Below are 26,243 nucleotides of genomic sequence, written 5' to 3'. Positions count from 1 at the left end.
TGGGTTGATATCAGAAAAAAAGAGGAAGGTATATGAGCTTTGGAAGAAGGAGTAGGCATCTTGGGAGGGATAAGTGAGGTCATGCAGACAGAAAATCAGAAGGGCTGAAGACCAACTGGAACTTCGATTGGCCAATTCTGTGAAAGATAGTAAAAAAAAAAAAAAATCTTTCTACAAATACATCAACAACAAAAGGAGGACCTTTGACACAGTTTCTCACAATATTCTGCTTGAGAAACTGGCTTCCACTGGCCTAGACAGGCAGACCCTGTGCTGAGTAAAAAACTATCTGGATGGCTAGGCCCAGAGAGTCACGGTAAATGAAGCTAAATCCAGTTGGAGGCTGATCGCAAGTGGTGCTCCCCAGGGCTCAGTGCTGGGTCCAGTTCTGTTCAATATCCTTATCAATTACCTGGATGAGAGGATTGAGTATATCCTTAGTTAAGGTCACAGATGACACTAAGCTGGGAGGAAGTGTCAATCTACTTGAGGGTAGGGAGGCTCTGCAGAGGAATCCAAACAGGCTGGATTGATGGGCTGAGACCAACAGGATGAGGTTTAACAAGGCCAGGTGCAGTCCTGCATTTGGGACACAACAACCCCATGTAGAGCTATAGGCTTGGTGAAGAGTAGCTGGAAAGCTGCCTGGCAGAGAAGGACCTGGAGGTGTTGGTTGACAGCAGCTGAATGTGAGCCAGCAGTGTGCCCAGGTGGCCAAGGCGGCCAACAGCATCTTGGCTTGTATTAGAAACAGTGTGGCCAGCAGGACCAGGGAAGTGATTCTGCCCCTACGCTCGGCATTGGTGAGGCCACACCTTGAATACTGTGTTCAGTTTTGGGCCTCTTGCTGCAAGAAAGACATTGAAGTCCTGGAGTGTGTCCAAAGAAGGGCAAGGAAGCTGGTGAAGGGGCCAGAGAACAAGTTGAGGAACAGCTGAGGGAACTGGGGTTGGTTACCTTGGAGAAGAGGAGGCTGAGGGGAGACCTGATCGCTGTCTACAACTACCTGAAAGGAGGTTGTAGAGAGGTGGGTGTTGGTCTCTTCTCCCAAGTGACGGGTGATAGGACAAGGGGGAATAGCCTCAAGCTGCACCAGGGTAGATTCAGATTGAACATTAGGAAAACCTTCTTGACTGAAAGTTATCAAGCGCTGGAACAGGCTGCCCAGGGAGGCAATTGAGTCCCCATCCTTGGAGGTGTTTAAGAGGTGGGTAGATGAAGTGCTTAGGGATATGATTTAGTAGTTGACAGGCACAGTTGAACTTGATGGTCTCAAAGGTCTTTTCCAGCCTATGGACTGTATGATTCTAAATGCTATTATAAGAGAAAATTTGTCTTTAACTTCTAATTTAGCTAAAACTATAACATGTAAAGCTGTAAAATTTTGAGCAGGCAATCCACTTTCCTGGACATTTTGAAAGCGCTTTCAGATTATTGCTTTGACAGTCGTGCTCTTTTATTCTATACATGCTCAACATTTTTAATCAGTTTTAAAAATCTCAGCCTTTTATATCTTTTAAAGATTAAATAGTGTCCTTATGTTTCATATGCTGTTTCTGTGCATTGAAGGTGAATTCCTGAATATTATATAAGTTGTTTGTGACTTGAAGTTCTGCTTCAGACACATGTTATATGTCAAGGTTTTGACAGCACTGTCTTGGAATTCTCTTGATAGTCATTAATATACTGCAAACACTAATACCTCATTTAACAGAGAAGAATTGTGTTTATCCATCTGTACACATCTTTCTGTGGCCAGGGCAAATAAGAGTGATTAGCTAGGTTTCTTTATATTATGTTAATGTGCACAATGGATAACATAGTGTTGTACTTAAAGTAGTTTCCATTCATCGTTCAGTAGTGCATTTGGTTTCTGTAATAGTAATATATCTGTTGCTTTGTCGCCATTTCTGTGAAGCTTCTTATTCTGTAAAGTGGTATGTTTTAGCTTTGCACACTCTATTTTGCACAGTGTTTTAGTGAGAGCACTTGAGATGATGGCAGGTAACCTCCCTAAGTCTCTTAAAAGCAGGTCATATTTCTGCCATGCCAGCTGTGGAGACTATAACTTCTATGTCATCTGACTGGAGTGGATGTATTGTTTTGATGCTATTGAAATCTCTAGTATGGAGATGACTAATAATCGGGGGGCAGGCATTTCAAGGAAATAGTTTTCTGTGCCCGCTTACTGCTTTGTTAGCAGTGTAGTAATTCAGATGTGTTGAGTATGCTTTCTGGATTTGAACTGTTAAAATTCTGTCAGTACAGTGGATATGTTAGAACAAGGAAGACTCCTTTACTCTTTCATCTCAACAGAGTATAATTTTGTGAATTCTCTCTTGTACTGGAGAAAGAAAAACTGTACCCATGGGTAGGAGGAGGACCAAATGGGTAGGTGCCTGAAGGAACACATGGAATGAATTGAGATTTCAGGAACTGTAAATGACAGCTTGAGGGGTAGCATCTTGGGAAGAAATCTGCTCCCGTGTATTAAGTAGGGAGAGGTGACTAAATAAGTTTCATTTAAGTGCCTTCTGGCTGGGTTTATTTCAGCAAAATGTTTGCAGAAAGGCCCATTGATTCTCTCTCTTGCATCCCATAATTACTTATTCTGAACAACTTCTCTATTATCTGTCCTCTTTTCATTTCTTTTTCTAGTTAGTGATCCTCTTCTGTGCCTCTGTGCAAAGCTACATCTTATACAACTGTGAAGGTTCCAGTTGCCCACAGGATTTGGAGCTGTTGTAGTAAAACTGGCCAATCTCATTAGATTTCTCAAGCAAACCAAATAAACAGTAAGCAGCAGGTGAGACCTTAGTGCAATAGACTGTAAATTCAGATGATCTTGCTCATGGTTGTTCCCTCCTTCTCTGTTAAAAACTTGAAAATGTTGAAACGTTGAAAATGTTAAAGGAATTTCTGTTATTGTTTAGTGTGGGACTTATCCTGCCCCTTTTGAAGGTGGTAGGTACTGGCAAAACTCCCACTGATTTCAGGAAAGCAGTACTAGACCGGACCTTGCAAAATTCTAAACATCCTACCGAATTTCTATAATGAAAGATTAAATTATTCAAAAATCATTTAATTCGATATATCTTCCAGAAAAACCCAACCCCCTAAGTACTTTGCTCATCTGTGTAATTGTCTGTCTTAGTCCTTTACCTTCCCTTCTCCCACACAAAACTGAGGAAAGCCCACTTTCCTTAACTGCTGGTTCAAAGAGTTTCCCCTCTATGAAGGGGTAAGAAAGAGTAGGCTGTGAGAAGTCTGCTATTGTAAAGACTCCCTCAGATTTGAGGGACTTGCTTTTGGTATCAGTATGTTTAACTATAATCTGATTTTATGGTTTTATATGTTTTTTTAGATGCTTTCCAAATACAGTGTAGGCTTGTGGTTTTTTTCCTAGCTCTTACTGATTGCCTTAGAGCTTTCTCATGATCCTTTTACATAATGTAACCCGCTTTGAGAAACATTGACTGAGGTCATTACTTTATGAATATATTACCCCAATTAGGAGTTTTAATGTGATGCTTTCAGCTTCAAGGGAGACCAGATTACAGGCCATCTGGCAAGGCACAAAATACATATGATGTGGGTAGCTAATACTGTAAGAACCTAAATGCTTACCCTGAGGTTCAGTATCATCCTTTGTTAGAGGGATGACTGAACGAATATTATGTGGTGGTCAGAGATTGACAAGTTCCTTTTGTGCAGGATCCTTCTCAGTGTGGTTTGGGAGAGTTCAGAGATTTCATAGCTTATAGTGTTTACTCTTTTAATCATTGTTGCATAGGCATACTCAAGTGTTCATCTAGTCCAGCTATCTAATTTGCTAACATTTACCAATTTTGCTAAACAACACAATTAGGAACTCAAGGCAATACCAAAAATAACGCAGACCTATTACTCCACTTTATTTTGTGTATCTACAGGCGAAATCATCACTTCCACATTTTTCCAATTCTTCTGCAGGTTGTTCAACATTGGGCGCTAAGTGGCTGAGATGCAAACATTTATGGCCTTAGAGCTTGGATTGCAAACACTTTTAAGCTGATAGAATCTCCAAAAGAATTGGTCCTATGCTATTGCTAACTCTCTGGCTTTTTGTTCTGTCCCTACTGTGTTTTTTGCATATACTGGCATGAACATTTGCATGGCCAGACAGTGAATCAGATTAAGGAGCTGATTTAAGTTCAGCTGATTTAATCTGGTATGGGGGCAAAAAAAGAAGTTATTTGTTCTCCTTTCCACACCCCTATTTATGCAAGTGAGAGAGGGAAGATGACCTGGGGATATGAATGAAGGTGAAGGACTGGGGACAACAGCTTTTTGTGGTAGCACTGGTTAAAGGTATTTGGAAATTACACCCTTGCGCTTTCATCTGTTCTGCATCCTGTGCTGGTTTGCCAGGAAGCAGTTTTGATTCTGAGCCTGTGATTTCCAAGTGCGCAGCTGACGTAGCAGACATTGCTTGCTCTTGCTCCTGCTCCTACATTCTGTCAGTGTGAGGATGTATAGTAAGCATGGACAATGGGGAAGCACTCTGCTTCCTGAGGTGAGTTGTCATTGCTCACAACCTCTTCTTCCCCTCGAGCTGCACAGGTTTTCTGATCCAGATCATTGCATGGGATGTGTATAGATCAACAGCTGTGGAGGTAATGGGAGCACAAGAGGGGAACTTCTACTTCTTGCTTGGCATGAATAGTCTGGGGAAATCCTAGGCTGGGACAAGTTCTGCTTTGCCTTCAGCACCCTACTTATTCCCAAGTTACTTTTCCCCTTCACTTCCAATTCTTGTTTTCAGCCTTAGGAATAACCAGGCAAGGGGTGGTTTTCTTCATTGTATTGATCTAGTTAGCCTATAAAACATATACTCTGCTGTGAGTAATGTTTAGTGGCAAAGGTAACAGAAGAGAACTGAATGACAGCAAGGAAGGAATAGCGACTCCTAGCCCAACAGCATTTTAGACCGTCAGATCAATCTCTTTTTGCCACTCTGTACTTTGCATTCAATGATGATTTTTCTCCCTAGCCTTCACTCCCAGCACTTTTCTTCAAAACAGAGTTGGGCATCTACCTTCCCTATTTCCGCAGCTCCTTCTCACTTCCTCCCTACTGGTTTTAATTTTAATTGTCCACTTCGTAAGGATGAATGCACTTTTCCCAGAAACTGCTTTCTACCACTGTTTCATCTATAAAGAAAAGGAAAATTGGAGTGATGCTAAAACATTGGGAAGCATGGAGGTTGTGAGATTTGTCTGCTTAGCTTACAAATAGAATTCTTTAGAGGTCCCTATTTTCCTGCTTAGTCTTCTTCCTTCTTGAAATTTCAAAGCCTAACTATTTCCCTATGTTGTTTGACACTTGTAACGCAATATTTTAACTATAGGTATTCTATTTGTTGTTGTAATCTTAAAGGCTTTCATGCCAGTTTATGCCTGTGGAACTAGTTTATCTAACACAGGTGTTTTGTGGATAGACCAACTCATCTTTGCTCCTGCCTGGGACTCTAGGGTATTTATGTCTATGAAAATACGCCACACTGTATCTTCAGTAGAGAAAGAAATCTGAAAATTCCACCATGAGTCTGCAGTTACCATTAGCTTGAGGGAGTCGAATTGTGTATCATGATCATAAATATACACTGTTTGTTTCCCTGACCCATCACCATGTTCTAAGCAAGCAGTGACATGCAAGCATTTGGGAAACAATTGTGAAGCCCCTTTACTGTTAGCAAACACAGATGGTGAATACCCAAGCGCAGTATATCTTATCTTGAATCTTATTTACAGATATCTTCTCTGTGTCCTGGCTGTAGGAAGGGATTAGTGTAATCCGGTAAATGCTGGCTACAGGAGGAAGGGTTGAGCAATGAAGTCTTTGGGTTAGAGATGATTTTTAGCTGCTGACTTTCATGTGAAGATCATACCTGCATGTTTTTCTTATGTCTTAGTTCCAATAGGCGTAGCAGTAGAACATTACCCACTTACTGGATAATGTAGAGCAAAATGCTCAGAGTTTCTACTGCATTTGAGTCTGAGATAGATAAGCATATGCTACCCAATATCTGGAGGAAACTAATGTGCCATGAGGATAACATGTTCAATATTTCTTCATAAAAATTTCTGAATAACTGTCTTTTGGAAATCTGCTCATGCTTGCACAGTATAGCTGGAAAATGTTCTCCTTTTCTCTCACTACTCAATTCAAGCACAGAATTATTTTATGGAAAAGTGAAGAAGTTGTCTGGAATAGAAGAGGCATTTTTTGTGTGCAAGGTCTATGGCAGGAAACAAACTGTATAGAGCTCCATTCAGAACGTACTCCGAATAACCTAATTTTCCTCCAGATCTCTCTTTAGAACCTCTATTCCATCCTGTGTGGTAGAATGTGATTTTCTTTGAGTATCCAGAAATGCACTAGATAACTTTTAAGATGCTGTGTATGTCATCGTGCTGAGCCGCATGGTCTTACTGGAACTGCTCTCTCAGTAGTGTGTTATTCCATGTCTTTATATACCATTGAACAAATAAACCAGTGTGAAATTATGTTATTTTTTTTTTGTGAATTCTTCCTCAAATTTTTGGGTACAAATTGTGTTTCTTGTTGTTTGGGTTTGCATTGTAAGTATTTTCAAAATCGGTAGAAAAAAGCAACAAGAAAATACATTCAGAAAGCTTCTGGTGTATAAACAATAAAGTGCATTCCTTAAGCCAGTCTAGTAGCACTTGAGTATTCTCCTTGAAACTAGTACTGGTATATTTGCTTCTTTGCTGTTCATTACAACTGGTTACTCAGTTGCCTGCAATATTTGTTGTGCCAATTGAAGTACAATGAAGTAATATTTGCACTCTTTCTAAGTGTATTTTTGTCTGATTGCAGGCAAAACTACTGGTAATTTGAAAGCCAGTTTATTTATCAAGAAACGTGGGATAAAATTGTAGAATAAACATACCCATAGTGATTATGTGATGTTGTTGATAAATTGTTTGCACCACCCATGACTAAGGTAACTTGTGTTATCCCATGGTGGTTGATACCAGACACCGTTTTTCCTCTTCTGATGTTGTATGTCAAATAGTTGGTTTTGGTTTTGTTTGTGCCATCAGGGGCTTGCCCTCAGCATGCAGTAGGCTGCTTTCCAGATATCCCCTCCTTTTCAAACCACTTCTTTGGAGTAGGATGTAATCCTACCACAACATGGGGGGCTGTTCTTCAGTCTAGATTTAGCTTGTGCACTTTCTTCAGCCACTGAGGTTCAAGAGAAGCACCAGTGATGAGGGATCCTGAATGTAGTCAGCTGTTGGGTTTGGGATCTTTGGGCGTGTGTTTCTCTCTTGAAGATGGGGTTCTGTTTGGTTGGAAGTAGTAGTCCTGTAATTATTATGCAAGATAACCAGCGATGTCTGATGTTATGGAGCTGTCTTTTCATCGCTCGCTATTTCAGACAGAGAAGCTGCCACCCTGACACAGGGTACCTAAGCTGAGTTGTGACATGGGGCAGCCCAGGGGACAGCCAGCTGCAGGTGGCACACCTCTGTGTTGGTCAGAGCCATCCTGTTTTCAGGGCTCAGCCAGTGGAGTTTTGTCACCTCTTGTCTAGTATTGTAGCCCTGGTTTTCGTGTCTGGAGACTTTTCTGTAAATTAGTATATGGGGGATAAGGTGCATGATACTGATGAGTAGATCCGTGCTGAAGATTCTAATGGATGAGTAGATCGATAAGTAGGCTTGCTGCTGCCAAAAGAAGGATGTATGGTTCTTTCCTTAGCTGAGTGGTTCTTCTTCTTCATTGGACCTTTGGTAACATGGCACAACTCGCCTTACCTCCCAGAACATGATGCATCTGCTTTCACGTTCCATTTTGGAGCCAGCTCAAGTTGGTTTAGTGTATCAAATAGGCTTTATTCTGGGTTGAGTGAACACCAGAGACTGCGCAGAAGAGAACATGCGAATGTATAGCATAGGCGAGTGTGACATGATGGAACCCATCACTGTCAAAATGGAGGGCTATTACAGCAGCTGTGGCAAGCATCTCCCCCTACTCTTCTCCCTACAGGTCCCTTGTTTCTAGCCAGGTCAGCTAGTTTGCCTTGAAATAGCCTTTCTTGGGAGACAATGAGTCTGTTACATTTACAAACTGATATTATATTGCATGTGTTTAGACAGGTGAGAGTTCTTTTATGTATGCAGCCTTCTTGAGCAGCTGTGTAGGATCTCTGACTTTTTATTTTTGGTGGGAACCCTTGAGAGTATTTGTTCTCTAACTATGGTGCCTGAATACAATGTGTCTAACTGAAGATAGCCTACATGTGGGTCACCATAGAGCCAATCAACACTATTATTTTGTTTGGCAAGGGGAGATGTTGGAAAACTATTGCTTCCACATATTGTTAATCCTGTAGTAAAATGTCCAATTCTCTCATGTCTAGCAGCAGGGGGTCAGGGAGCCGTTCCCTTCCCTGTGGGATTTTCTAGCAGTATTTTAATTTCATGTATTTTAGGGAAATACGATCTACTGCTGATAAGGTAATAGTTTCCTTCTGTTCAACTAGACTATAAAAAATTTGGCAGAGCTCCTTTATAGCGGACAGGAATAGAACATATGAAAATATCTCATTTAATAAAAATGGCATGCCTGACTGTCACCTGTATCCTGTACATATAATATATATCTTATGTATAATTACACAGAGCATGCATAACATTGCTGCTCTCGAAGCAAGTTCTAGACAAAGGAATAAATAAAGCTTTCAAGGCATTTTGGGTTTGATTTGTTGTTTGGGCCAAATTCTTTGCTGAGTTTATGTGCATCAAACCTGGCTGGCAGTGACCCAGGAAGAGTGTTTCATGAATAGCAGCGTGATTAAAGGTGGTGCAGCTTGCTCTTCTGTGTTACAGGGCTGTGATCATTTCAGTGCACAGGAATGCCCTTGGGTGGAGCATGCCATTCTGCTGCTTGTGCAGTTCTGCTGGAAGAGACCTCAAGTGTTTTCTGTCTCGTAGAATTTCCCCCCAGCATGGGTAGTCACTTGAAACGTTAAAAATAGGAGAAAATAAATAGCTCATTTATAATTTTTTATAGATTTATTAACTATGCACTTGCAGTAATTTGTTTAAAGTTAAATTAATTGGTTTTAAATCAAGACCTCTTAATAGAATTGAGTAATTTTCACTTCCAAGTGGCTTTGCCAAATGGCACTAAACCCACATCAAATTAGGAACATGTAACTTGAGAAAGCACACCACCACTGACCTCATCCTGTTACTATAGGTCTTTATTTTTGCATTGTGATTGGGCAGAAGAAGTTTGTTGTATATAGATTTTAAAAATCTAAGCCGTGCTTGTGATAGGGCCTGATTTAGAAGTCTTAGTTGTTTAAAGATCCATTATAAGGAGATCCTTTTAGCTCATATCTAACCTCTTACCATGGAAGATGATGGCAAATATATCATTTTCATTTTGTCTACAAGAAACAGCTGAACTGTTGAATTTTTTTAACCATCTAGTACAGGAAATGTATGAGAGGTCATGCTCAGGAAGGTGCATTTGTTCATTCTCCACTGCTGATGATTGAAGTCCAGTTAGCGTTTTCTAGAACAGATACAACCCTACAGATCTGTTTAGTGTTAATAACCAGTGCTTACTCCTGACCTGACCAGCAGAAGTAACATCTGACCATCTGTTCTGGCTAGCAATCTTTGTTGCCTGATTTATATCTGCCACAGACAAGTTTGTAAGGCATCCTGTTGCAGTCACCAGTGGAAACATTCATCTGCCCTAAAAAAAAAAATGAGATCTTCCAAGTTTATTGTACATCAACTGTCAAAAAGTAAGGCTAGGAAAATATTTGGATGTTCTTTATGGTTTAAATCTTACTGTTTGGTTTAATCATTAAAGGTTTCATATCTCATTTTGAAATGTTCAGCAAGTGTTCCTGCAATGACATGCACGTAACTATCCCTATAATATTCTTGTGTGTAAGAGTTTGACCTTAACAGCAGGTGCTTATAACATTCTCTTTCCAAGGGGAAAAAAAAATCCTTATCTTTGAATTTTTACTCTGGGAAGTATAAATATTTGTTTTTGAAGGAGAACTCTGGTTTTTTTTTTTTTAAAAAAAAAAAAAATTATTGCAAAGTAACATGTGCTCAAATGAACATACTTTTCAAAATGCAGCACTACAGTACTAGAAACATTATCTGCAGTTCTGTCTTTTTGCTTTTTTTCTCTGTGGGGTAAACCTACTGATTAAAATTGAGACAACTGAAAATTATAGATGAACAAGCATATGGTGCTGCAACACAGGCATGTGTTTTTATATATATATATATATATATATATATATAATGTATATATATGAACAACTTGCCAAACAAGTTATACACTTTTTTTAGGCTTTCCACTTCGTAATGTTTAAGTAGATATAGAGTGAAAAATACTCCAGAGCCTTCTCTACTTGGCAGAAGTTGACTAACATTTCTGGAGTAGTTATTCTAGTGATGCTTTCCATTTTCTCGGATTATATGTATTCCTGAGTGTGCATCCATTCTGGAATAAAATACATGCAGGTAAGCTTGGCTGAGAATAGTTCAGCTAGTTAAGGAATCTACAAATATCCAAACCTTAGTATGCTGAAGTTAGTGTGCAATTTTTTAAATGCAGGATCAGCTTTAAATCATTTACGACTGTCAGTATAAAAGATGTTAGTAGCTCATGCAATCATAGTATTTTGCACGTGCAGCTTGGAGAGGCAAAAAGAAAGTGTTCGATTGTATTTGTCAGCAATACAAAATAATCTGCTGTTGATGAGCTTTGTCCTTCTCTCACAGTTGCAAGGACAGGGCATCTGTAGGCCACATTTTAGGACTCTGCAGGCTGCATTTGGTATTTTGGCTGCATGTTGAGCAATCTTCACTTAAAACCTACAAGGCAATTACCTACAACGTGCTCGAAGATGAGACCTTCCAATCTTGTAAGATTATTTGGTAGCTGCCGGTTGCACTCTTGAAACACAATCACATCATTACATTCTTCTGAAAAAAACGAACATAACTGCATTTATCGTATTTGATCATTGACCCATGAGAATCATGCTTCATGCTCTTCATCCTACTTCACAAAAAAAGGATACCTCTGGAAACCAGCACTTCTTATCTTGTGTAAATAACTGTGAATGTGGAGGTGTGTTAAAGCACAACAGCAATAAGTGGCCACAGATAGGGGACATGTGTTGACCATTTAGGAGAGAAAAGGTATTGATTTGCTTCTTTGTGTGCCTGATATCTTTGTGGAAAAGAGCAGGTGGTTACAAACATGGATATAGGTGTGCGTGTCTAGCTATAGCTAATTTTTTGGAGAGAGTGTACCTGTTGGGGTTATTGGAAAACCAGCTGTGTATAAAGCTGCTCTGCTTTAATCTTTTATGCGACACACTAGGGTTTATGTGATTTATACTGTCTGTGTATCCATTGTGTACATCTAAGAAATACCTTTCCCAAGTAGGAATACAAACACATGTCATGTTTGTAAATGCTGGAGGAGGTCACCAGTGTTTGTGTGTATTTATTTCTATATTAGCACCAAAAAAGGCTTTTGAAAAACTGGTAGGTAGTCAGTATGGGAAATTGTTATTAACCAGAACCAGTCTTTATCAGCTTTTGCTGTTACAAGATCTGTTTTCATATCTGGAGATGAAAGAGTGCCTTCTCCCCAAGAGTGCACTCCAGCTATGGTTTGGAGCAATCAGGTTGGTTCTGCTGTAGTTCCTCTTCCCCCCATGTCTCTAGCTACATATTCCCATCCTCCTGTGCCATTGGTCCTCACAGTAAAGCGATTCAGAAGACTGAAGTGGCAGAAATCTAACCCAGAGAATGAACTTTCCTCCTCCTTTTTTGCAGAAAACCTGAAGTAAATACTTACTATTTAAATACTTCGGTACAGAATGTTTTTGGGTGGTTTTTTTTTTTTGGTAGATTTATAATACGTAATTTACAAAGAAGATGCAGTGTGGTGCGCACTGGCATTTAGTTCTCAGAGTTTTTGTGAATATGCCTTATGAGAATACTTTTGTACTTAGCACAGCTTTAAAGGAAGAATATGCATTTTACAGCTTCAAAAAGTGCTGAAGTAAGTCAGGAAATATTAATTATAAGATTGAACATTCAGCCTTAACTCTTCTTTGCATGCTTACATGAAAGATAAAGATCTTGAACCCTACAATTAGGTTGATCTCATCACACACTTTTTAATAGATACCATTATGTTGTAGCAAATCCTCTTGTCTACATGTTTTATGCAAGTCTGTGTTCTGTGTGGCTTCTGGAGTTAAAATGGTTGACCTGAAGCTCTTTGTGAATTAAGGGCCTGTTCCAGTCTACTCATTTATCTTAGCTGGGTAGTTAGTGGAAAGAACTAGGCACCTCAAAAAGGCAGTTTGGTCTCCTGTATCTTGGTCACCTGTCTTCAATGGAGTGAAGTGCTCTCTGAGGGCAGCTCTGTCTGTTGGCCATGAAAGAAAGTTGTATCTTGGATCAGATGCCTAGCAGGGAGAGGGATAGCGTTAGATGAGGCGGTCTGGAGAGTTAACATTCTGTTAGTTCAGTTAGAGGGGAAAAGATAAAACTGTTTTTGTAGAGGGAAAGGAGAGAGATAACTTCTATAAAACATGAGTAACATATGGCTGTAAAAATTAATGAAGTGGGGAGGAAAGAGGTTGAAAAATGTAATGGCTAAGATTACTTTTCATTTTTGTTCAGAAATGCATTCAATTTTAAACTGTCATTGAAAGACTTTATTGATCCAATTATTTCTGAATACTCTCATGCAAAAAAAAAAATGGTTTTTTCTTGAATTTTAGGATGTTATTAATTCAAGGTTGAAGATCTGAGAATGACCTACATCAGAATTTTTACCTGTTGCACCCTGATTCCTGATTTTGCAACTGATCCCTTAAATGCTTTCTTGCACATGCTATTGTGGCAAAGAAAAACTTAAATAAAATTTAGGATCTCCTTAGTAACCAAAGACAAGCAATGGTTTACAATTCTATAATTGTGGATTACAGGCAAAAAAACCAATTTAGTTGTCAACAGATTTCAACAAAGGTTTCTTTAAATCCTTTCTTTTTCTCCTATAAAGAAACAACACAAATAGAAGATCCCAGGAAACAATGGAGGCAAGAACAAGAGAGAATGTTAAAAGATTATCTTATGGTAGCCCAGGATGCTCTCAGTACTCAGAAAGAACTGTACCAGGTGAAAGAACAGAGACTAGCACTTGCACTGGATGAGTATATACGATTGAATGATGCCTACAAAGAAAAATCAAGCTCTCGTACAAGCTGTAAGTACAGTAGAGAATACAATATAACTTTGATCTGTGCCTTGCAGGGGATCCTGTTTCTCTTTAGGATGAGTTTTCAGGGTTTGCTATGAACACCTTGTACCCTGGCTTTTTTGGAGATAGCATCTCTACCTTTTTTTTTTTTTTTTTTTTTAAATATATATAAAGGTATTCTGCTGGAGAGAACCCTCTTCTCTCTGCTACAATTGAACTCCTTTGAGCTGTGGTTTAGAGCGGTTTGCTCTGAAATCTATTTTGTCATGTAGTTTGTCAGAACAAAATTCTGCCAAATCTAGGTTCAAAGTAAATAGGATCTCTTGCACTTCATGGCTGCATACTGAAATGACCCTACTGTGTTGACAGGTGTCTGCAATAGACCAAGAAAGGAATTTGTTGCAGCTTTATACCAATAGCGTACAATAATTTTGTAGCCTTTGTGCAGTGATCAGAGATGAAGTAGAGATACATGTTAGAATGTTGGGCAAGAAATTGGCATGCAGTAAAGTGCTATCAGAGGCCTGTCATTGTCCAAACATCTCTCTTAATAGATGGTGTGATAAAAGTAATGTGTGCAGCTGTGGAAGAACTGAGTGGCAGACCTCTGAAGCTTCTGCATAATTCTGCTTTCCAGAAGTCTCCTTAGAAAACAAAACTTCCAGGTGGAGGTGACTGCGAGAAGGCTCGGATAGAACGGGAACAAAAAGCAAGGGATAGAAAGCCAGGGAGAATGAGGTGCTACTTTAGGATCCTGGGATAGGCAAAGGAGGAGAGATGCCAATAGTGGTAGGGAAGAAGGGGGAAGGTTTTGATTTTTCCATTAATTACATCCATCCTGCTATGCTGGCTACTCTATAAAAGGAGATAGATATATATATATATAAATATTATATGTTTTTCTGCATGCTAAAGTTTTGGATCAATGTGGATTCATCAAGGAAGGGGCTAATTAATGATTTGAAAGTACTTAAATATTTTCCTTTTTTGTTTTTTTTTTTAAAAAGTATTCTCAGGCTCCTCATCAAGCACTAAGTATGACCCTGACATTCTGAAGGCTGAAATCTCCACTACAAGATTAAGGGTGAGAGTGCTTAACTCGTATTAATTTCTGTTCTGTATGCAAAGTTTACAACTCTAGAATGCAAAGCCTGAACTAGCAGAGGTAGCTTATACCCTGGTACTGAAACCTCCTAATATTCTCATTAAATACCATTCAGAGGTTTTTAAAGCTATCTCTGTTACTTTCAAATAAAATATTTTGAGGAAACTTAGACAGATATTCTAGTTAGATGTGGGTTTAAATAAAACTGATAACTATTTTCACTTGTTTGCTTTTGTTTTTAAAAACGAGTAAAAAACTTTAGGTGAAAATAAAGTAATAGGACAAGATGAGCTACAGCTAGGTGATTTGTTTTTTACACAATTTTTCTTCTGCAAGAAGTGCTACATGAACTGCAAATTCACAAATTTCCGTTGGTTTAAAAAACATATCTCAATAATGGTTTGGAACTTCACTCTGTTGTCAAAATGGAACAGGTCAGATCAAGAATGAAAGTTTGTGTTCTCATTTTGGAACTGCTAGTAAACAGAAAATCATTATTTGGGCAACTGTTCAATATGGTTACTACTAGACTCCATGTAAAGAACTTGTATTCACGGGTTAGTCTCTACTGAATTAATCTTGAATAAGGAGGAAGTGGTGTGGAAGACATTTTAAATCTATATAGAGAGTTCATTTATTTAAGCAGTGGCGTATAACGCTTTACGGATAGCCTGGGTGTTCTACAGTTAGTAATGAAAAAAAATCAGCACAAACCATGCAGGTCAAAAAGACAGCACTCCACAACATTGTCCTTCTGTGAGGGTTGGAATACAAACTCTGTGGGAGCAGAAGCAGCACAACCAACAGCAGTTCTTCAGCTCTTCCATTGCCCCCTCCTGGTTTCCACACAGAGCAGCATGCATAGAAGCCTCAAACAACAACCATCTTCACGTGGAGTAAGAGTTATGATTAGGAGTCTGAACAATTAATGTTTGAAAGCAACTGTGGAATAGCTCTTTAAAATTTTAAAACCCAGTATAAATCAGGGATGGAAGACACCATAAAACTGATGTCTGTATGTTGCCCTCCTGACTGCTTGTGTGCACCTGTTCAGCCTTACCTAACCTCAATTTTTAGTCCCTTATCCTTTAAGGAAAAGCAAAGGTGGTTAGTGAGAGAACTTATTTCAACAGTGGAGGAGGTGGGAGAAAAAATTTTTTAAGTTTAGTTAGGAGAATCAACAGCACTAAGGACCCTGTTAGGAACAAGAAAGAAAAGCGAAAGCAAGAGCTTCTTTCTAAAATGAGTGGAGTAGTAACAGATGTTCCCTTTGGCAAGGGGATAACTAGTATATTTGGGAAATTAACAGTGTTGTTAAAGAGCAAAATGCATGACCAGATTTCAGTGTAGTCAGCTAAAAGTCAAAGGGGAAAATTCAGGCATAATCCTGTGCTCAGTTTTTTCCATTATTTAGCTCTGATCACCTCCCAGCTCAAGATGCAGAAATGCTGAATCCTTCTTGGCTACAGGTCTACAGTTTGTTTGTTTGCCCACTGAGGAGAGAGGCAGATGAGTTAATCAGAATAATTCTTTTTTGGTTGTGCTTCCCCCGCTGTTGTTTCTTGGAGTCGAGGAGCCTAATATCCTGCTGGTTCCCAACACCTGATTTATTGACTTTGCTGAGTCCAAGTTGCATATGTGCCTAAAATAGGTGACCTGAATCTTGTCTGCAGAGTTTAGAAAGGTGCAGCCCATCTGTGTCAGCAGAAAGTGTATCATCCAAAGTCACTGGATATGAAAATCCATTACTTAAGAAGAAGTTGAGCCCTGTGATGCTAGGGCTGAAAGTGGTTTTCATGGAAGGTGGCAAGAGAGGTACCACTGTTATCATGGTTTTCCCTTATTTGAATGTTTGAGGATGCTTGCTAATATTCCACTTTTTGGCATTTCATGGTATGTGCGTGCATGGACTTAATGGGAAACGCAGTTAGTCATTAGTAAGCTGCTAGCCAACTAGTTATAGTTTGCACGTTGTTAAAACTATTAAGTCAGGTGTACTAAATGGGTTTCTTTCACACTGCCTGAGGTTTACTGGTATCATCAGGTTAATGGTGGCTAGAGGGGGAAACTCAGCATTTGAGGATGTTCTAAATTGGTCTTGGTCCTTTTCCTTCTATTCTGTGCCTAATACGTGCACGTGGGACCTTTTGGATATGTGAATTGCCTTCTGTGCAATGGGTTGTGGAGAAAATACGATAAAATCAGACAGCTGTCTAATAAGTAGGAGAAGAAAGACCTTTCACACAAGTCTCAAATTGAAGGATCTGATCCAGCAGTGGACTTTGAGTGGAGCCATTGGGATCTTTATTAGTAATCAGTAACATAATTCAAAGAACACAAAGCATATGTGATCACAGTATGTTTTATGCACATGCAGCAAGTAGGGGATGTGTCTTTATTAAATAAGAAGAGGGTTTTTTTTGGTGCAGTTCCATTAGCACTCGAGTGCTGGGAACTAGAAGGAGGTTAGCACAGGAGCCTTCTTGAAGTTGCAGTTAGAAGGAGGAAGCGAGAGGCCTGTCAGGAAACTTAAGATGATGTGCAGAAGCAGTAGGAAAGGAGGTGAAGGATAAAACAAGTGAAGAGTTGTGAAAAAGCAGGAATTATATGAAAGTTTTGAAGGAGAAGACAAGGAGCACAAAAATAGTTCAATGCAAGTTTAATGCAGTAAACACAGTGTATATTATGATGTAGGTCACGTCCTTCTAGGATAATGTGCCTAACTCACATTTCTTGATAATGAAATGATGATGAATTACAGCAAAGAACACTCAGAAGATGATCTTGAGGAAAAATGTAAGGGTTTCTGAGAGATCCAATCCTCTAAGTTGAAATTAAGTGTGCCTTCTGCTATTAATAGAAATTCATGATTCTGATTTAAAAAAAAGTTTAGCCATTCTGCATTTCTCAGAAATGTTAGCACTTCTTTCGTATTTCACACATTACCTGGAACATAGAGGTGATATCTGTTCATTTTATATAACCTTGATCAGAACGCTTGAGAGATTATTCTTGGGGTTTTCATACTAGTCAGGGAAGAAATAGTTAAGGAGTGCTGAATGTGTTACTTGGAAGCATTGCCTGTTTATCTTGATAAACTTACTATTTAGTGTAGTCAAAATAAAAACACTTTTCTGTCAAGTAAAGCAACTAGTGATAATTTCCAAAAGCCTAAACCTAACTCTTCATCTAGAGAACAGATTTTGCTTTGGAGAAAACAGCGATTGAAAGCATTTTATTTCTGTCACAGAAAATTCATTAGCCAGAAGCTACAAACTTGAATGCCTAAGTATCCTTCACAAGCCCATACAAAAACCCTGCAAATCACTGGTTATTTTAGACATACAAAGCATTTTAAATCTCTGGGAAAGCTACAGCAGCTGCTGATACGCTGTACTTTTAGTCATCTGGCATGATGAGAATATCAGCTTTTTTTAATTATTATTTTTATTTGAAGAATAGCACCAAATAGGAAACCTGAGGACATATGGATACAAAAAAGTCTTAGAAACTTTTTCAAATTAATTTCATTTAAATTCGTCAAAATTACTGATTTTTATAAAAAACAATTTTGAATACCCAAGGACCTACATGAAAATAAGCACGAATTTCACAGTAGTAAGTGAAAGCAGGGGAATTCCAGCAGTCTTTTCCTTTTTTCACTTTACTGGTTGGAAAGTTAAAAACCCTAACAATATCTGGCTAGTAGGCAGAGTGCAAACAAGCCATGTATAGAGGTAGAAATATTTCATGGAGGCATTTCTGTCTCTGTGTATGCTGGAAATTAATTTTAAAAGTGCACTCCTTTGTAAGTGGTCCAGAAACTTTGTTTTAGTGTGTTTGTGAAGTATGACATAAAAATCATATGGAGATTTTTTTTTTTAATTTAATCTTGATACATACATATTTTGTAGTGTACTCATGTCTGCTTATATCTGAAACAGCAATATTAAGATTAAAAAGCAATTGAGTGTGCAAATTTAGGGAAATTGGGGAATATTTTCCCAAAGACATTTCTATTAAATAGAGCAATGTACTTACATTCCCAGTGTGTTTGGTGATTGTCGTCTTTGAATTAAATTAATGTGAATTTTATATTTAGGGGTCCAGTGTCTGCATAGAAAGCTTTATAAGAAAGGATGGTTCATGGGGTGGGCAGGAAGAGTCCATGCTTTGTCTTTTACAGTGAAAATGACTTGAGAGCTTCCTGGAATGAAAAAGTGAAAATATAATAAGCCTAAAAATAAACAGGCATGTCCCTGTAGGACAGTTGGAATGCATGCTTAACAAGTGAGAAGTAAATGACTTGTTAAAGTTCTCTCAGGTTTAATAACACAGTGTGGTACCAATACAAATAAGGAATGTGATTTAATCTGCTTGTGTCCCTTTAATACTGAAGCATGTTGCCCATAGACATCAGGAAGAGAGCAGATCCTTTTGTTTTTAATATGTGTCAGTAGAGCAATTTACTCCTTTTTTTTTTTTTGTTTCATCTGATGTAGAGAATACATTAATTGTTCAAAGCTGTGTGTTATGCCATTTAACAAGAGGAATTTTCTAACTCTTCCTTTGATTTAACACAAGGTTAAGAAGCTGAAGAGGGAACTCTCTCAGATGAAGCAAGAACTACTGTACAAGGAACAGGGCTTTGAAACACTGCAACAGTGAGTAAAAGAAAATAGTTGAAACTGACTTAATGCAGTCACTCAATTTATTTTCTTGGCATGGAATTGAATCCATCTTCTGTGAGAGAATTATTGAGGGGGGGAAATGAGAACCTAATAACTCTTTTTGTTGTAGTTAAGAAGCAGGAAATATGTAGAGATGGCATACCTATTGTGCAAGTGCTAACATGAGAAATCTGTTCCCCCTCCTATTTTTTTTTTCTATGAGGTAGCTTGTATTGCAGAGAGGCAGAAAGAAGGGCAGTGGTGAAGGGTCATGAGGAAGAATTTAGCGTACATGCTTCATATGTCCCATTTAAAAAAATTGAAAATCTAATTAGGTCTTTCTTTCCTCTTTCCCCATCTCTGAGATAGATAGAGAGAGAGAGAGAGAGAGAGAGGAGGGAGGGTGATCTTCTCAGAGGTATAAATGGTGCACAGCTGTGCAGAGTTTGAAATGAGTCACAATATGAGGATTAGAGACCTGACTTTCTTTGTTCCAGTTGCTGGCATGCCTGGTGTCCAAAGGGCTGATGCTGAACTGGGTGAGCATTCTGAGTGTTTAACGAGTTGGATTATTAGGGAATGAACATTTTTCAGTCTGAGCACTCCCTGCTGCTCCTGATTTGCAAAGTTGGGCCCTGAAATATTAAACATTGCTGGAGCTGTCACCACAGAGAACTTGCTGCAGAAGAAACCTCATGAGCAAGTGTGTTTTCTTCAGTAATGTGAAATTTACTACTGAAATGAAGAATTTACTGCTGCTAGTTGTTTTCTCTATTTTGGTGTGTACCCACGTATTAAGGCTGCGTATACCCATATAAAATGCTGTGCTGTGTGCTCTTACTACACTAGTCCTAGTGGCAGAAGCAATATTGCTTCATTAGTGTAATATTGTCTTCATTAAATTATCCTTCTTCTCAGCACCTCCTGTGTATGGCGTCAAACTGTCAGATAAGTAATAAACTGTCTCCTGGAGATCTTGCAGAATATATAGGGAAGGTGGACAAAGGTGGGAGAAGGGAAGTGGGTTCCTATCTTCCAGGCAGAGTACTAGAATGTAGAGAAGTAATTTGCAAAGGATGACAGAACATCTGTGTTTGGAGATGAGACATTGGGTTTCAGTTCCCATTTTTAACAAAAACATGTCATAGGCTATTGCCTGTTTATATTCAGTACCTGAAAGGGGCTACAAGAAAGCTGGAGGGGGACTGTTTACAAAGGCTTGTAGTGATAGGACTAGAGGCAATGGGTATAAACCGGAGAGGGGCAGATTAAGACTAGACATAAGGAAGAATTTCTTTGCCATGGGAGTGGTGAGGCACTGGCACAGATTGCCCAGGGAGGCTTTGGATGCCTCGTCCCTGGAGGTGTTCAAGGCCAGGTTGGATGGGGCCTTGGGCAGCCTGATCTAGTGGGAGATGGCCCTGCCCATGGTGGGGGGGTTGGAACTGGGTGATCTTTAAGGTCCCTTCCAACCCAAAATATTCTATGGTTTTATTTTAATAGATCATTTCTATACAGTAGGAATTTTTTTTAAAGTGGGAGAAAAAAAATCTGGTCCAGGAAATGGTCAATTGTAACAAAAGACATACCAAAATAAAAATACTCTTCTGGTATGAAGAGTTTAAAGATAATTGGGAACTGAAAACTCTCTGCACCTTAGGAGGATGCTAGTCAAGTGTCTGTCGTTCATTTTGACTGGAACAGAAATGTAAGATATTTTTATTTAAACACATAAAGACCAGTGAGGAGTGAAGGGAGAAAAAGATAGTTGATTGAATTTGTTTAACCATAAATCAGGTTTCATTTAAAGCAAAATTTAGAAGAAAGACATATTGATTCTAAAGCTTAAGGTAATAAAAACTCATGCTGCTGTCCCAGGATTAAAGGTTAGCCAATCATGCTGGTTTTATTATATTAATTCAACAATGAAGTATTGTTTTAAAGCAGCTTGCTCACAAGCCATTTTGATAGGAATCCAAAGCATGTTTCAGAAACTGTCAACAGCATTCCACAGAAACACAATGGACGTTTGTTTTTAGAATTCAGTCAGCTACTTTCAAACAGTCCTAATCCCGTTAATTCAAAACAGGAAGATGGAATATCTTGTATGTTGGAGATCCTTCTTGTCCGTCTTAATTATACACAGAATAAAGCAGTTGTGATTTGAATGTGACACATCATATTACTAGGCAGCATGTGGTGCATTACCAACTGTTCATTCGTGATCCCTATTGTTTGTATATCCTGTATCTGTTTGACCTTAGGAACCTGATAAGTTACCAAAAATTTAGTGTTGTCAGACAGTAAGTGCCTTCCTATGAAAGAGTTTCAGGAACTTTCAAGCTGAAACAAATATATCCTTGAATAGGAATCTGAGTGCTGAGTCACACAGGTAATTTTCTTACACAAATGCAGTTCTAGTTTGCACAAAAACTGAACTGAGGAGAAAGGAAAATAGAACTGCTCACAGCTTTAAAGACTACTTTAGAACCTTGATGTCTTTGTGCACAAAACTGTAAGTAAAATAAAATGCTGTTACAAGTGTTTCGTGTAAGTTTGTTTTTGCAGGGGATGCTAGGGATCACTTCCGATCGTTAAAATGTTTGTTCATTCCTCACTCACAAGGTTAATATCTTCTAGCAAAGATGATGAATGATGATGAAAACAGAAATCCAACATTAGAAACAACAGCCATTTTCACAAAAGTCAAGAATCTAGTATAGAGTACATTCTTTTATAGTTTTGTGAAGTGCAGCTGCAGTTGTTTCCATGATGCTATGAAATACTCAGTTATACCAGAGATCAGAGAAGTGTGTTTACGAAGTGCACTTACTGAAGTAAATAAGGAAATGCTAAAATGAAATACCTCTAAGTTTGGGGGGGGTGGGGGTGGTGTTTGTTTTGTTGTTTTCAAGTTCCAGATTTGAAAATCGTTGATAGTCCAGGAATCTAATAAATTGTCTGATGTGTGACATATGGTATTAATTATCCAGAGATTTTGTGAATAAAGAAAGCCTGGTGACTGGCTATGCAGAGCAGCTGTTCTAGATTGTTAATGCCTAGGTTTACTGTGAACAAGAGGAAGCTGAGACAAGAGAGGAGCTGGTTATGTTTCTTTTCTGCAAGGCTGATTAGTACCAAGAAGCTTGCCTGTCTGCGCACATCATGGTGTAGAGGAATACTACAACTAGTAAATTCTGATTCTATGAGGATTGCAAACCATTTGTAGTATGCAAGGTGTACCCAAAAGCTGCTTCTGTGCTGCGGAGAATTATGGTGGGGATGGAAATTTTGACCGTGGTGTCAGCAACACTGCTGTGCTCCTGGTAGCATGTGTAGGAGCCTTTAGTGTGCTGTGCCCCTCATGTCTTTAAGACTAAAATTGATTGTGGAGTCTCTGCCTCTGGTAAGGACCCAGTAGTTTAGCTGAAGCAGTTTTAAACTCAACAGAAGTATTTTTGCATTAAATTTCCTTATGTCAGCAAGAGCCATTCACTGGGCACTGTGTGTGTGTTAGCGTCACGTTTTTGCCAGGGGTTAAGTATTTTAATGGAGACTTCAATGTCCTTTTTTCCTTTTGCATGTCTGTTACAGGAAACGTTATCTCTTCCCTCCTTCCTTTCAGTTCTCTATGCTTCTGCTTGAAGCAGAACAGCAGAGGCATTAGTATTATTTTCTGTATCTGGTGTTAATATTCTCTCTTTCCATAGAATTGACCGAAAAATGTCTGGAGGCCATAGCGGGTATGAACTGTGTGAAGCCAAAGCCATCCTGAGTGAACTAAAGTCCATCAGAAAGGCAATAAGTTCAGGGGAGAGAGAAAAACAAGATTTAATGAAGGTATTTTGAATGCTTGATGTCAGTTTTGTGCGGATTTGTTTTAACATGACTCATTTTCCTGATGATGAATACTTTATACTTTTTAAGGGATTCTCAAAATTCTTTGAGTCAAGCTAGTAATAAAATAGATTTGCAGATGCAGAAACTGAATCCTGTGACATTCCTAGCTACTTTGTCAGTCAGAAAATATAGATTTCTGAACTTGTATGTAAAGTACAATGCATATGTTACTTCTAACCCACAATTTAAAATATTAAGTGGACAAAATTCAGATTGTGTTTTTTAGATGCATGGCTGTTTTCTAAATCAGTGACAGTTTTCCAAATCTAAATTGCCCTCTTTCCATTTCTGAAGGCAGATCTTTTTTTAATTCAGCCAAATATTTAATTGGTTGACAACTTAAGAGGCACAAACCCACAAGTAGTTTTTACTTTGTCACAGGTGTTGGTCACCCCTAATATCACCTATTAACTACTTGATTAAAATGATAATTTACTTAATAGGAAGTAAACTCAGAATTTTTATAATTGAATCTTTTATGTAAACTTGTTCTGAAGGTAAACTGGTGTAAATATGGTAAAGCGTAAAGAAGCTTTAACACCGCCTCCTTCTCTGTCTCCTGGACAGAGTCTTGCAAAGCTGAGAGAGAAATTCAATCTTGACCAGACCATTGGGACATCTGAAGCAGACTTGATTTCCAGCTCTGTAAACTCCCGGCTGTGTTTTTCTAGACAAACTCTGGATACAGGGTCTCAGACTGACATTTCTGGTGAGGTGAGCTTTCTTCTGTTTTGTCAAATGTAAAGAGAAATTGAATTGCAATGCTGCAGTTAATGGACTTGGAATCAAATGGTTGTTTACTGTTGCTGATGGGTGTATGTGATATACATGTTTGAGAGAATTACTTAGAATCCCACTTTAATTTTAAATCAAGATTCAGACATGAAGCATTTATGACAATCTGACTTAATAGAATAGTTCCAGTACAGTGAAGATGAGCATAAGTTGACAGTTTTTTTCAGATCTGTTTATAGGATACGTTTCACCTTACAGAGTTAATTCAATATGAAGATTTTTTTAATTTTCAGAAACAGCATCACAGAATTTAAATGTGCAGTTGGCATTTCATGCAGCTGAAAAAGCTGTTAGTGGAAGTACTTGTTTAGTGATTCATTTTAAACCCCTGTTTCACTGATGCTATGTTTGCATACACAGAAAATTATGCTTAGTTTTGGTAACTTCGTTTAAGTTCTGCGAGGTAAGTTTATAAGGAAGAGGCTGTGCAAGGTTTTCCAAAGAAAGAGCTACGCTTGTCTGTGTTTTGTAGCAAATTTGTTGAAGTCTGACTTTGAAATGCGCTGACTTAGTTCCAGATTCTGAGTTCAGCAGAGTTCAAAGTAGGAGATCAAAATTTTGGGTGCAATCACTACAAGACTTCTTTGAAAAATTCTCTTACTTTACTCTGATGGAACATGGACGACTGGTAGCACGGTAGTTAAAAATTGATTAGTTGGATCAGAAGAAAACAGCTCTCGTCTGTATATCTGAGTAGATTCCGAACTAGACATTTAACGGCAAATGTGTGGCTACATGTGGGTGTGGTTTTATTTTTCTAAGTTGTAATTTTTCTAGCCTGTGCACAGGTTTTTGTTGATTCATTTAACAGCTTTACACAGTAATAAGGCTAAGTTGTTGGTTTTTTTTCTCTCAACAGGTTGGAGCAAGAAGTAGATCAAATTTAGCAGAGAGGGTCAGACTAAGTCTTCAATATGAAGAAGCTAAAAGAAGGTAATAGGGTTAGTTGCCTTAAGTTACTGTCTTGAGTTGGCAACGTGCTTGAGCTCTGCAGAGCTAACATTGTGCTGTCAGTGACATCTAGTGGTGGCTTCTCTGGAGGCACTGTGGGCATCACTGCACAGCGTTCCTTTTCCTTCAGGATGCAAGCAGACTTTGTTGGTGCTTTTGAACAGTAGGTCTTACGTTTAATGCTAAGCTGAATGCTTTAAGAAAGAATATGTGGATACTGATAAATTAATGGCCGTTCTAGGATTAAGGGAATAGAGCGAACTGGCTTTCCACTGAAAGGAATTGACAGGTATGTTCATTATATCCTTCTTTGGGATAGTCATTTCAGTTTACTATACCACTGAAGGCTCTTCAATTTTAGTGGTGCTTCAGACTTCCAGTGCAGATTTAGTAGGTTTAATTATTTCTTTTTTATTTCCTCTTTTTTTTTCCCCCCTGGCTCTTTGGATAATTTAAATACGTGTTATCACTGTGGGATTGGGTTTTTTGATAAGTTTAACCTGAGGAGAAAAGAAAGCAGGAACTGCTCCACTGGCAAATGCAGAATGCCTTTCAAATTAAGTTCTTCAGCGGTTGCTCATGAAAGCAGTGCCATTTTGTTTTATTTGCACAGCACTGAATAATTGAGCGTCAGAGAGCAAAACATTTGAGGTTAGTATGAAGTGTCATCTGGTGCGCCAAAAATGCTGCCTAATACTGGGGAAGACATACTATTAAAAAAAAGGTGCACGTGTGTGGTATCTCTCTAGTAATGCATTAATTGTATTATTTTCTGATACTTTTCACAAAATTAGGCGTTGGCTATTCAGAAGTCATATAGGGGTTTTTTATGAGGTGTTTAAGGGAAATGGAAATCTAAAAGGATATCTGACACTTGAAGTTGCTTTTTTACTATAAAGAATGAAACAAGGTAATAAAATAAAAAAATAGCCCTTTTCCCCAGATTAAAACTGTGCTTAAATTCCATTTAATCTGAGATTTAAGTATTATTTCAGTAGGAATACTGTGACACGGTCAGTTACAAAACTAGGAAAAGAAATTTGCAGCTTGTAAATACCACGTAAAGGCATAGTTAGGTTTTATGTTTAAAAGGTAAGAGGCTGCCCAGTCAACATTTTTTTGCCTGATTTTAAATACATACCCTCCTCGTACACAGTAGAAGCTGCCAGCCTTGCCAGTAGTAACAGTAATCCTTTATATCCTCTTTGCAGACCATAAAACTTTATTATATAATCAACACATTCATCAAAGAGTGCTAAGATTGTTGTGTTTGTTCAGTATTGAACATGTATGATTGGCTCAGAATCATCATGTACATAATATTAATTGTCAGGTGGTGGTTTAGATGCAGATAAGTGGCTTTATTTTTTTATCAGGCATGATTGATCCAAAACCAGATCATCCCCTGCTTTATCAATGTCTTGATACCAAGAAGTCCCAGCATTGTGTTTTATCTCTCTTTTGTAGGAATAAAAAAAATCCTG

At 38.5% G+C, this 26,243-nt stretch overlaps 1 protein-coding gene across 2 annotated transcripts in view; it reads left to right on the top strand.

Annotated features, from left to right (window-relative positions):
• The window catches only part of WWC2 (WW and C2 domain containing 2), a 102,719-nt gene that overhangs the window by 36,218 nt on the left and 40,258 nt on the right, over positions 1-26,243 (top strand). For both annotated transcript variants that reach the window (XM_054064816.1, XM_054064815.1), the window contains exons 3-8: positions 13,141-13,344; positions 14,346-14,422; positions 19,028-19,107; positions 22,824-22,953; positions 23,581-23,727; positions 24,668-24,741. In XM_054064816.1, coding sequence (XP_053920791.1) covers positions 13,141-13,344; positions 14,346-14,422; positions 19,028-19,107; positions 22,824-22,953; positions 23,581-23,727; positions 24,668-24,741 — 712 coding nt within the window. The remainder of the gene's footprint in view (positions 1-13,140; positions 13,345-14,345; positions 14,423-19,027; positions 19,108-22,823; positions 22,954-23,580; positions 23,728-24,667; positions 24,742-26,243) is intronic.

The sequence above is a fragment of the Cuculus canorus genome, chromosome 4 (genome assembly GCF_017976375.1).
Source record: "Cuculus canorus isolate bCucCan1 chromosome 4, bCucCan1.pri, whole genome shotgun sequence".
NCBI lineage: Eukaryota > Metazoa > Chordata > Aves > Cuculiformes > Cuculidae > Cuculus > Cuculus canorus.
This window is presented reverse-complemented; position numbering and strand designations above follow the sequence as displayed.